Source organism: Buceros rhinoceros, unplaced genomic scaffold (genome assembly GCF_000710305.1).
Source record: "Buceros rhinoceros silvestris isolate BGI_N320 unplaced genomic scaffold, ASM71030v1 scaffold38577, whole genome shotgun sequence".
In the NCBI taxonomy this organism is placed as follows: Eukaryota; Metazoa; Chordata; class Aves; order Bucerotiformes; family Bucerotidae; genus Buceros; species Buceros rhinoceros.
The window spans coordinates 2,508-14,781 of NW_010421306.1; the positions used below are offsets into that span (position 1 = coordinate 2,508).

At 39.9% G+C, this 12,274-nt stretch overlaps 1 protein-coding gene across 1 annotated transcript in view; it reads left to right on the top strand.

The window, feature by feature from the left end:
* Nucleotides 1–263: 263 nt before the first annotated feature.
* Nucleotides 264–12,274, top strand: part of ALG6 (ALG6, alpha-1,3-glucosyltransferase) — a 17,232-nt gene continuing 5,221 nt past the window's right edge. The window contains exons 1-8 of the mRNA XM_010139582.1: nt 264–369; nt 2,923–3,007; nt 5,991–6,080; nt 6,976–7,064; nt 8,797–8,879; nt 9,550–9,614; nt 11,536–11,721; nt 12,175–12,273. Coding sequence (XP_010137884.1) covers nt 288–369; nt 2,923–3,007; nt 5,991–6,080; nt 6,976–7,064; nt 8,797–8,879; nt 9,550–9,614; nt 11,536–11,721; nt 12,175–12,273 — 779 coding nt within the window. The 5' untranslated portion in view covers nt 264–287. The remainder of the gene's footprint in view (nt 370–2,922; nt 3,008–5,990; nt 6,081–6,975; nt 7,065–8,796; nt 8,880–9,549; nt 9,615–11,535; nt 11,722–12,174; nt 12,274) is intronic.

The following is a 12,274-nucleotide window of genomic DNA, read 5'->3' on the forward strand; positions in this document are numbered from 1 at the left end:
TTATGCACGTTTTATCAGATGCCTTTTCAGCTTCTAGCTCAGAAGGGGGAGAAATTGCTTCTGGGCAGCTTTTGGCTGCGTGGTTAGAAATTCTCCCGTTGGGAAAACCCCTCCTGATTGCAGCCTGCTTCCTGACACAGGGCAGGAACAGAATGTTCCTGGGTGGGGAAAAAACAGGGACTGTCAGAAGTGCCATGCAATGCCCGAGGAACAAAACCACGGACAGTGTTGTAGCGATGTTTGTGGTGTTTTTTCAGGTACCTTCTGGCTTGTTGCAAAGACCAGCTATGGAGAAGTGGAGCTTAATGGCGATAACTGTTTTACTAGCGCTTACTGTACGCTGGACTGTGTCGCTTGGTTCTTACTCAGGTAATACCTGTTCACAGGCTGTAAAACAACCACACGAGGTTGAATTATGGATAAATTAAAATAAACTTGCATGTAATATCATAAATAGGCAGCAATGTGTTATTTTGAGTATTGTCCTATTTTAATGCCTGTCTATCTCACTTAGGTTCGTACAATCCCTTGTTCTTATTTTTCTGCAGTGTGTAATGATTAATTAACATCAGAGACACTTGGAACAAAATGCTGACAGAACTCCACAACTGTTTGTTTTTTTGCGGGGGTCAGTGGTGTTTTAGGAGGAGCCCAAGAACAGATGTCAGTTCACCCCTATGCCTTTGTTCTTTCAGTAGCTGCAGAACATCATTGCAGTGCGATTGTACGTTTGTTTGATCTTGTCCTCTGTAACAGATACAGCCTTAATGTAAGTTTAGATAAAACTGCACTCCTGTGAAGGTGATGTGGAGTGAGTGATTACACTCTACCTTGTAGCTGTACTTCCTTAAGATAGTTTACAGCATGAACTAGTGCTGGATTCTTTTAAGAGATGAGGTTTTTTTTCTCCCCGTCTTATCCTGCTTGCAAAGAACTAGCAAGTTTTTTTCCAAACCTCTCAATGCCATTTCTGCACTTGGCCCAAGCTTGCACAAAGCTGGTGCTCTCCATATTTTTTTAAAAAAAGGAACTGTTACTTTCAATACCCATCAGCTGAAAGAATCACAAGCTCAGTCAAAATTCATGCTAATTTTCTGTTAAGGTAATTGGGAGCCTCATCCTCCTTGCTGGAGTTGTTCAGTGGTATTCTAGTGATTTTAAACTGGAAACTCCTAGGTTTCATTTACTTGAAGGACTCTGCTGGATGATCAAGTTCACGCATACCTTACTGATTTATTTCATGTTAGCTTGCTGAAAATGCCATTAGGAGAGCTCTGTTCTCTAGGTGACTGAGGCTCTTTTTGCTTTCTTTTACCCACCTTTAGGTAAAAAAACAAACACCCTGTCTTTTGCCACGCAATTTCTGTTGGACTGCAAATATTTACAATTACATTACTAACTAGATTTTTAAAAAAATTGATTTAATTTCAAACCAATCAAGGTTCTGAAAGAGTATCTTTGGATTAAGATCTCTTCTGATCATTCTGAAGCCAATCTAATTCTTTTTTTTTGAGAGGAGGAGAAGCTGTAGTAAAATATGTGTGTTTATATACGTATATACACACAAAGACATGCACAAGCTCTAAAATTTGGATACCACCTATTTTTGGAGTTCAGTAATGCTATGACAGGCTCTTTGTTCCATTAGATTTATAGCTACAGCATGGACACCGATAAAACTCTTAATTCTCCAGTGACTCTACTTATTTGGGAAACTCTTAGTTGAATGTGTCTTATAGCGGAGATAACTTGCTCTCTCTATTACCCAGGAATGAATTAGCAGAGATAATCCGTTCTCTCCACTACCCGGGAATAAATAGCACAAATCTGAGCTTGTGCGACTTCCACAAACATGGATCATGTGAAAAAAATATAGATGGCTTTCCTATATTTTAAAGAAACTCTTAAATCTCTGTGTGGCTCATGTCAATATTTTACTGGAAGTGCTATCAGTCCAGTTTCTGTTCTCAGTATGCACAGGTTAATACAAGTAAATAAACTGTGATAAAGATGCTTAACATCCCACTGTTACCAGTGTTAGGTTTACAGTGAGGGACTTGCTTGTGAGTGGACATCTGAAATATTTGCATTGATAAAGCTTTTTTCTGAGAGACTTACATATGCATGCGTGAAGTGTCCTTTAACATAACTCACTGTGGAACTGCTGCACAATTATTCAGTTGAAAAATGTGTGAGAGAGAATTCCTGTAAACCAAAATGGAGCAATTATTATTTAGAAAGCTTCGTAGATGATAAGAAAATTTTTCTAAACCTCTTTTGTGTACTGAACAGTCTGATTCCTTAAATGGCTCATCTGAACTGCCTTTATGAAGAGTCCCGGGGAGAGAGGCAATGCAGGATTGCTCGCGTTGCAGCGCAGGCAGCGGAGGAAGGGGAGAGGAGGCAGGGGACTTGCAGCAGGTCCTAGTTCTGGGTGAATTTAACCATCAGGCTGGTTGTTACTTTAATAGCAAGGCACACGGCTGAAACACAAATGAGAACTCTGTCTGTTGTTATATGTTAAGGAAGTGTAGTAGTCCATGCAAAATCGGTATAAGATGTCCATTATTGTCCATTTTCTTATTTCAGAGCAAGTACCACATTTTTCATCCACACTTGTAAGTGATTTTTTTTTTTTTTTTCTGTCAGGTGAGGAAGCAATTCGTCACAGTGGAATATCTTGATAAATGCTTATCACAGAAATATCCAGAGAGCAAAAAGAACACGTAACCTTTTTTTTCTTCCCTGTTATACTGCCTAGCAGATGAGGTCTCTATTTTGTTCTCAAACTATTTTGTTCTCAAAATCAGAGAGAAATGGAGAATAAAAATAGTAATATATTAGTCTGCAAATACTTATTGGAAGAAAAGCAATCTGCATATGCGGAATAAATTCCTCAGTACTCTTGTCATCTCTTTCTAGGTGCAGGAAAACCACCCATGTATGGAGACTACGAAGCTCAGAGACACTGGCAAGAAGTTACTTACAATTTACCCGTGAGGCAGTGGTACGTAGTGCTGTTGCATGTCAGGTTACAAAGGGAGAAATGTGATGAAACTTTGGTTCCTATCTTACTTTAATATACCTTGAAGTTTTAAGATCTCTGCAACATCTTCTGAACTATTCTAAAAACCCTTTTGCAGTAATATAATATCACCCTGTTCTTGGACTGAGGTACTATTTTCTTCAGAAAGGAAAAAAAAAGCTAAAATTTGGAACTGTGAACTTGTGTAACAAAATGTTCTGGTTGCTCTCTCTGTTGTGAAGCTCCAGCTTTGTTTTGTGTTGACTGGGAAGATCAAGAAGCAATTTTTTAGGAGGCTTGTGTAAGAAATCATAGAGAAGCTTGTAATTCTGATCTAGAAAAAAATCAGTTCAGGTTCGTGAGTTCCAGTTCTATAGTGCACAAAACCTTCCAGGATCATCAGCACTGAAAAACCAAAGCGAACTCTGCTCACCTCCCCTAAGCTAAAAGGCAGGGACTTGAATTCTGGTGCTGGAGTCACTGGGGGTTTTTTACACCTGGGAGTTTGTTGTGCACCCATGTTCTCCATTCTAAAATGTGTGTGCTTGGAATCTAGATGAAAGGATAGTGAACTGAATTTGTACAGATCACTTAAAACAGGAGGGAGATTATTCCAAAGATTTGATTTTATTTTTACATTATTTCTGGTATTCCTTAGAGCTTGCATGGAGCGGTAAAAATTACTTAGTTCTCATATATGCTACAACACAAACTGCCCTCCAGGTCATCTTCCAACAGGGATAGCGACGTGATGTTTGGGGTAATTTTCCCCTCATCTCTTTGTTGGGGAACAGATCGATATGACAGACTAGAATATTAATTCAGTTGTATTTCTGTAAATATATGTAGGGCCGACTCTGCACTGTAACTTCAGCTCATCCTGTAGTATCGATATTATAATTTCTCTTCCATGTTTGGAAGAGAAATTGTGCCAGAGCAGGGATAATGGAGAGCTGCTCTGATAATGGAGTTGGCAGCTTTGATCCACTCTGCTACGTATGTACTTAAAATTAAGAGTTATAGCAGTCATTATTTCTAGGCATTCCCAGGGGCCAGATGAAAGTATATTGCAGGCTGGGTTGAGCCTGTGGGTTGCCAGTTGGGCATTGCAGTCTTGTTGTATTTGCTCTTTGTTTTATTTATAACAGAATTTTGTTGGATTGGGTCTGCTTTGGGAATTGAATCTCTACTAGAGCAAAGTCATACTTGGTCTCAGGTATTTGGAAAAGAACATTTTGGCTGATGTGCAAGGGATTATGTTTTGGAATACTAAGCGGTCTTTCCCCTCCCATATTCTAGAAGTATGCAGTGGGAAAAGACGTTCTCCTCCAGTATGTAAAAATAGCATTCAAATTTAAGGCTGAGCTTCTAATCACTTCTAGTGGTGTGATTTGTTTAGTATTTAGAAACGCTGCCGATGCAGCAACCATGTGTTGGTTTGTCTGGGTAAATACAGAGACCAGCTCTCTTGTGAGGACGTAGTCCTGTAAGATTTTCACAGGCTTAATCGTCACATTTAACACACCTGTTAAGCAGGTAAATATAGGTAATAGAGCTGCATGTTCCATGCTGATTTTCTTTGATCCAAACCCATGATTTATTAAAAAAAAAAAGTTGCACTAAACTACAGCGTGGTTTGTCCTTGGTGTCCGTGTGTGAGATTTCTCTGAGACCCAGGCCAGAATTTGAAGATTTCTTTTTTCTATTATTATTAATAGTCTTGACACTGTTCTTAAAGTAGCCTTTAATAAATAGCCTTTCTCATTATACTGCTAATTAAAACTGTGCAGGCTTATTTGCTCAATATTACTGGGTGGAGGAATTGTTGTTTTTCTGTTGAACTGAGTTTACGGAAGGTAAAATGAAAAAAGTACAAAACCAGAAAGTTTCCCACTAAGTTGCAGACTATTACAGTCTGCATGAAGAATCTGAACTGCTGCGGCGTGAACGATCTTGGATTGAAGGATAAGCAGAGATGCAACTCAAATGTGATCTATCATCGGTTCATAAGGTACTTCAGGCAGCTCATAAAGAATTCAAGAAATCATTTACTATAATAAATGTCAAAAACTGGCTGCATTTGAAGAAAGAAACTGGAAGGGCCAAGAGCTTGTCCCTTGGCAGTTAGTCAGTCGGTTTTGCTGTGAGATACAGAGTCTGATGCCTTGTTTTTGTAAGTTCTGTTTTCCTTCAGGTAGAGCTAGGTGAAGTGGTTGTGGCTGACTTACCTGACCGAGGTCCATGACCTTGTATTGGTTATTCAGAAGGTGTTTCTCTGAGAGCTTGGTCTCTGTCGCCTTCCAAGCCTCCTGACTCCTACATCCATGCTGACAGCTTGCTACATCGCAGTCTAAAAGAGCAGCAGATAAAGTTGAACTATTCAGAAGTTGTTACATATTAAATATGCTGCCCAAGTCCAGGAAAAAAGGAATCTAGGATTAGGACAATGAAAAATCCCTAGTGCCTTCCGTTTCTTCTGAAATTTCCATGTATCTGCATTGGTTTTATTTCCTTTTTTGGCAAATTGATGTCTTCTGGAATAACGTGAGCCATGTGGGTTTGGTGTGTGGATGGCGGTGAGGATGTGCACAGCCCACCACATAAATGCAGAGCTACGGTGGATGCATTCAGTTATTTTTGTTGTACAACTAAGGCTTTGTCTTAGATTCTGGATTTTGTCAAACTGTCCATGTCCAGGCTTTTCCCTCTCTAGATAAGTAACTTTAGCAGCTTCTGAAATCTGTTTTGCAAACATAAGTGTGCTCTGAATCAATCACTTTTGCTTTTGTTTTTACGCTCGAGATTTTTTTTTGGTGTGTGTGAAGTAGAATAAAGCAGATACAGAAGCTGCTAACTTCTATATTGGATTTTGAATAAGTTGATAAAATTTGTTTTAATATTCAGCATTTTCCTTGGGCTGAAACAAAGCTGGAAAACTAGGTCCTTCTTTATTTTTTTTCCTTAGGTACTTCAATACAAGTGATAACAACCTACTGTACTGGGGCCTTGATTACCCTCCTCTTACTGCCTATCACAGCTTTGTGTGTGCTTACATGTAAGTTCATTATTTTAAGTACTTCTGCAGAGAATACAGGACATCAAATTCACCTCTTCTATTTTTTTTAACCCCCCCCCCTTTTCTTTTTGTTTTTTTGAGAGGAACCAGCAGCTAAAAACTATCAATCTGGGCAGCTGATGAGATTAAACGTGTTGTTTGCTACTTTAAAGCTAGGGAAATACATTTGATGTGTATCCCTATTGCTTCAAACTAATACTGCTATTTTTCTGTCTGGTAATTATTGCGAGGGGGACTGAAGGGTTGTGTTCTTCTTTCTGCCAGGTCTGTCAGTTTTTGACTTGGGTATTTAGTTTTCCACGTAAGGCGCTGTGATGCACAGGGAAAAGTGCTGTACGAATCGGGTGCATCGCATGGGAAAGCGTTTGTGTGTTGAGAGCCCAAGTGACATTTGATGACTGGATATCATGTAAATAGAATTCTGTTATTGGAATACTTTTTCCACAAGGGCTTTACCGCTGTTGGAATGAGACTTATGGAGTAAGAATGTAGGTTAAAGTGCACAGGCGCAGTTATGTGGAGCATCTATGTGAACTGTAAATGGTTTATATTTAATACTTAAGTATGAAAGGTATTTACAATTGTTTTTTTTAAAGTCAGTGGAACTAGGCTGGAGGTGGTTATCTTGTCCTAATAAATACTCCATTTTTACTGTTTTCAAAGACTTTTTTTTAATTGTGAAATAGCAGCTAAATAAACTGATCTAGTGGTGAGGACAATCATTCATTGATCACTAGTGCTCTCTGAAATATTTCTTCTCATTCATCTTAATTCTTGGAATATGCTCCTGTGCGTGTCATCTTTATTGCTGAAAGGAGCGTAAAGGGAAATGAGAACTGTCTACGTTTTGATGTGTCTGTACTTTGTTTTACAGTGCAAAGTTAATAAATCCTGATTGGATTGCTCTGCACACATCTCGGGGGTATGAGAGCCAGCCACATAAGTTATTTATGCGTACAACAGGTAGGAAAATTATATTTCCTTAGGATGATCATACAGATTCGTCTTGCTTACTAATTCAGCATGTTTAATACCATGCAGCTTCTGTCTTCACCTGTTTATTCTCAGTTCTTTGGCTTGGGTGGTTAGCGGGTCCACTTATGAACCGAACTCCTTGTTGTTTTCTTTCCTGCCATCATTTGTGAAGCTGATAAATAGAAAATAAACAAGTTTGCAACCCAGTTGATGCAGTAAAAGCTCTAAAACAAAGCTACAAAGCATAGACCCATCTTTTAATTTTGAAAATAGTATTGTTGTTGTTTTCTGTTGTGATAAATATGCTTTTTATTTTCAGCTTGGCTAGGGTTTTTTTGTCAAATTATTTTGCATGTAGCCTGGCAGTCACTGACATAACAGCCTCTTGGGTCTCCGAGATCTTTATTACAAGCTGTGTACTTTATCTGAAAGCCAGAAGTATTTGATTCTTTCAAAGATGTCCCTTTTCTTTCAAACCATCACTACTTTCTAGAGAGAAACTTTTGTAACCAAAAAAGTAAATGTGTATTTTACCGCTGGTACCTCAAGTTTCATTTTCCAGCAGAATTTGTTGTTCATCAGTAGCTGTTCTGTACTTCACAAACCTCTTGGTCTGGTCTCTAGAAATTTATTGAATCAGGGGAAAAAAAAATCACTAGTACTTAATTACCCTTGAAATAGTATTTATTAATTTTGAAATCCACTCACTTGACAAACTGCTGATGGATCCAGGAGAACTGATAAACACTTTACCAACAGCCATTAGAAGAATGCGTTAAAATAATGCAGAATGGCCAATGTCAGCTCTTGGTTTGACACCTTTAAGTGTCAGCGTATTGTTTTTTCTGACACCTTGGGTATATTTGTGTAATTGTGGCTTAAGCCTCAAAACAATTTGTCACTGCATAACTGATACCTGTGAACATTTTCTCCTAAAAAGAGGCAAACTGTACTTTCCCTCTTGAAATAATTGCACGTTTCCTGAAACTGGTTTATAGAAATAATCTGAGATTTTTCTCGGGCTTTTAAGCTAACACCTGAGAAGAATTCACCTGGTGGTTTAAGAATGAGCAGGAGCTGACATAATTCTAGTCCAGTGAACCTGCTGGTTCTGTTTTCTTGTTGATCATCTTATGTACGTGCTGAAGGCAGGTGATCAAAGCCAAGTAACTAGTTTTACCCTCATTATCCACACCACTAGTAATTCAGGCAGATACGCCGGAGATTGTTATAAACCAGAGCTTCTTAATTGTGTCTCCAGACTATCAGTTCCATGAAACAAACTTGACTGGATCCAGTCGTAGTTGGTTTCTTTTGAGAATTAAGAATGCCTTCCCCCATTCCGGCATGTGAGGAACTAGCGTGTGTTCCCTCGGCGACTGAGGCTGTGCCAGAAGCCAAAACAGCTGAACACGTGGAGGCAGCAGCTTTGGGACATCAGAAACGATAGCGTTAGAAACATTAACAAGATCAAATTCTGTAGACCACTTTCTTTTTGTCCTTTGAAGTGGAGCTACCCAGTTTATTCTAGTGAAGGACATTCTGATATTTGAGTGTTTATTTGCCTGTACTTTTTCCTTGTTTTCCTGAAAAAAATTGAAAAAAATTCGCTTTGGTTTAACTGCCAAACCTGAGCTATCCTTAAAACGATGAAACACACTGTAACGCAAAGACAATAGAAAATCATTATTTTAATGTAAAGTTAATCTTTATTTTCCAGTGTTTGTTGCTGATTTGCTGGTTTATATTCCCGCGGTTATTTTATATTGTTTTTCCTTGAAAGAAACATCTACTAAAAAGAAGGCAAGTATCTGGGGGGGGTGCATGTGAATAAAACACAGAAAACACACTGTTAACATGGGACAGAAATGTAACAGTGTGAGAGTTAATTAACATACAGGACACCGTGATGGCTTCACCTGATGTAAAACTGATGACAATCAGTATATCTTGTCTTAAAGGCTTTTCAGTTAAAAAGATAAAAAAAGCCATTAACTTATCTTAGAGCAATTATTTTAATGTTTTCAATAACAAGATGCTCTGAAGTGTAGTAGCCCTGAACTCCTGAATTATAGTTCTTTCTGAATTTACTGCTTGGGTAGTAAACCCAGGATTTGTGCTGTGACAAATACAGGAACTGCTTTGCCTTGTACTCTCCTTGTGGTAGAACCAATATGTTTTGGATGAGTCTTCTGATTTTTGGGGTAGTTTGATGGTTTCAGATGAGTGTGGGTGATTGAGCTGGCTGGCAAAAGGCAGGCTAGTCTCCATTCAATGTTGTCTAATTAATGGAAAATATTTATCCTTTTCATTTCTCACAATACTGACAGATTAGTCAAAAAAGATACCTACATCTGGGATGCACTGTGGAGGGGCCAAGTTTCGCACTGGAGAAGTAATAGAATTTCCTCTGCCTAATGTCTAACTTTGAAATAATTATTTCCCCCTCTCTCTTTTTGATCCTTCTGCCCAGGTTTCCAGTGCTCTCTGCATCCTGCTTTATCCGGGCCTCATCCTTATTGACCACGGACACTTCCAGTATCCTTGTTCTGCAGTGACAGGAATTTCCATTTATGAAGTAACACTGTTCTTCAGTACTTTAGTGGGCAGGAGGTCGCTTTAGTATACAGAGTCACCTGAGGGGCAAAAGCAGGGAGGTGTGTGTCAGGTGTAGGTGTGTCAAAGGTTCAGTTCTCAAGAATGGGCTGTTCTGTCTTGCCTTCACAACTGCTTGAATCTGGATTCACTTCATTTAATGCCCAGCTGTTTCAAAGCTCAGCATCCAGTATGAGTTAGGCTGCTGGAACTGGCTAGTCCAGCTCCAGCTGGTTGGGGACACACACAGTGGGTTGTTTTTAATACGCTTTCTGGTTTTATACCTGTTTTGTGCATCAACAAGCAGGTGCTGTTAGTGCTCGGAACTGTGCTGCTGGGTGCCCTCAAGCCAGAGGGACGCAGTCCTGAGCTGGGATCAGTGTAGATATTTAAATATTCCCAGGAGATACTGAATCTCGGCATCTGCTACTAAATCAAGTTTTGACAATCAAATAGTTTACTGATTGGTGGGTTTCTTCCAAGACGGTGCATGGTCAACTTCGAGTCGCAGAATTCCAGGTTGGGAGGACCTCAAGCATCATCTGGTTAAACCTTTCTTGGCAAAAGCCTGGTTTAGACAAGCTGGCCCAGCCCCTGTCCAGCTGAATCTTATTCAATGTTGGGGACTCCATCACTGCCCTGCAGAGATTATTCCAATGGCTGATTACCCTTGCTGTGAAAAATTTTCCTCTTGTCTGATCAGAATCTTCCTAGGAGCCACTTGTACCCATCACCCCTGGTCTTTTCCATGGGACTCCTTGTCAAATGGAATTCTCTGTATTATTTGTAGCCATCCCTTAAGTTCTGGAACATGGAGATAAGTTCTCCTTATGCTAACTTGGAAGATAATACATCTTAGAAAGCAGATCTTGAAGGAAAAAAAAATCATAATGCTTTTGAATATTTGAGTCACAGTTCAGGAATTCTGAAATTCTATTTTTGTCCTGACTTTCTACAGGTGTTGATCATCATCACTTACAAGAATGGGGGTGGGAGTGAATGCAATTCATCTCAGGTCAGAGAAGCTGGTGGTCAGAAGGCAGCACAGGGTTCCAGTTTTCTAATATATGAAAGAGGTACAAAGAGGAAGGCAAAAATCTGCTCTGTGTCTTATGTTGGATAGGGCAAGAAGTTACCATAGGGAACATTTGGGTTTTTTAATTACATGGAAAAATCTTTTGAACCTTAATTAGGGTGAAATGCTGGAATAGGTTGTTTATGGACATTGTGGAATCTGCAGCATCAAGATCTGTAAGAAAATGCTCAGCAAACCTCACGCCGGGGGTGACGTAGGTGCAGCAGATGCCATTGAAGCAGACAGATGTGGGGCAGAGTGACCTGTGGTCTCTCCCAGCCCTGGGACCTCAACTGCTGCTAAGGAACAGGGCATGGATGAGGGTGCGTTGTGAGTGTGATATAATTGCAAAACCCTCAGGAGCCCTTGAACTAAATAATAGATAAATACTGATGTTGAATGTTCTGCCTGTGTATTTTGGGAGCTAGGAGGTGAGGCTCTTGAATGCTTCATCCTTAATCATGTAAATAACCAAGACGAAAAAAAAATCTACCCTGATGCATTTTACAAAGCAGCTTGTTTGACTGAACATCATTACCTGTGTAATTAACACACACTGCTATTTGTGTTCGTCTTTGCCTGTGTGAGCTTTGCGTCACACCTCGGACATAGAAAAATTACACTTTAAACTGAAGTAAACCAGTTTCTATCTGTGAACAACACAGTCACAACTGGTTTTTAAAACTAACTGGGAAAAACTCCTTTTGCTGCCGATTCCTGCTTGTCCCTCAGGGTGTCCGTGACTGGCTGCAGCAGTAATGCGTGTCTTGTCCTTGATGTGAAAACCATATACAACTCAGTGAGCCTTGGCTTCGCCTTGTGGGCTGTCCTTTGCTTGTCTAACGACTGGGACCTCTTAGGATCAATGGCATTTTGCTTGGCCTTAAACTACAAGCAAATGGAACTCTACCATTCTCTGCCCTTTTTTTGCTATTTACTTGGAAAGTGCTTCAAGAAGGGACTGAAAGGAAAGGGGTAAGTGACTCTAAACCCTTTGATCTCTCTCAGGAGTATGCCCAGGCAGCCTGCCATTGGGAATGAGATTCTCCTTCCTTGTATGTGGGTGTTTCTGGAGTAATTTCTAGTGGAAGATACTTACCTTGTTGCGATGTATTCCGCTCCTGCAAATTAAACACTTCTCACGAGATCTACATCAAGCTGTTCCACCAGACAGACACTAAATGGCCGTTAAGGTGTCCTTCCTGTGCATTCTTTGTTCTGTGGGCTGCAGTGGGGTTCTCCTGGACGTGTTCTCACTGGTCTGGGGATGACGAACTTTATCTGTGGTACCAGCAGCTCTGTTGTTTAGATTCATTACCTTCAGTTCTGTATCTCTTCTAAAAAGGTTTATGTGATAAATGTCAAACTGACTTTTGTTCTCGCAGCCTGATTTCTCTTCCCTGATGTCAGCTTTTCTCTTGCTTGCAGGTTAGTGCTGTTAACTAAAATAGCAGGGACGGTGGTGGCTTCCTTCGCCGTCTGCTGGCTCCCATTCTGTACCGACATGGAACAAATCATGCAAGTACTC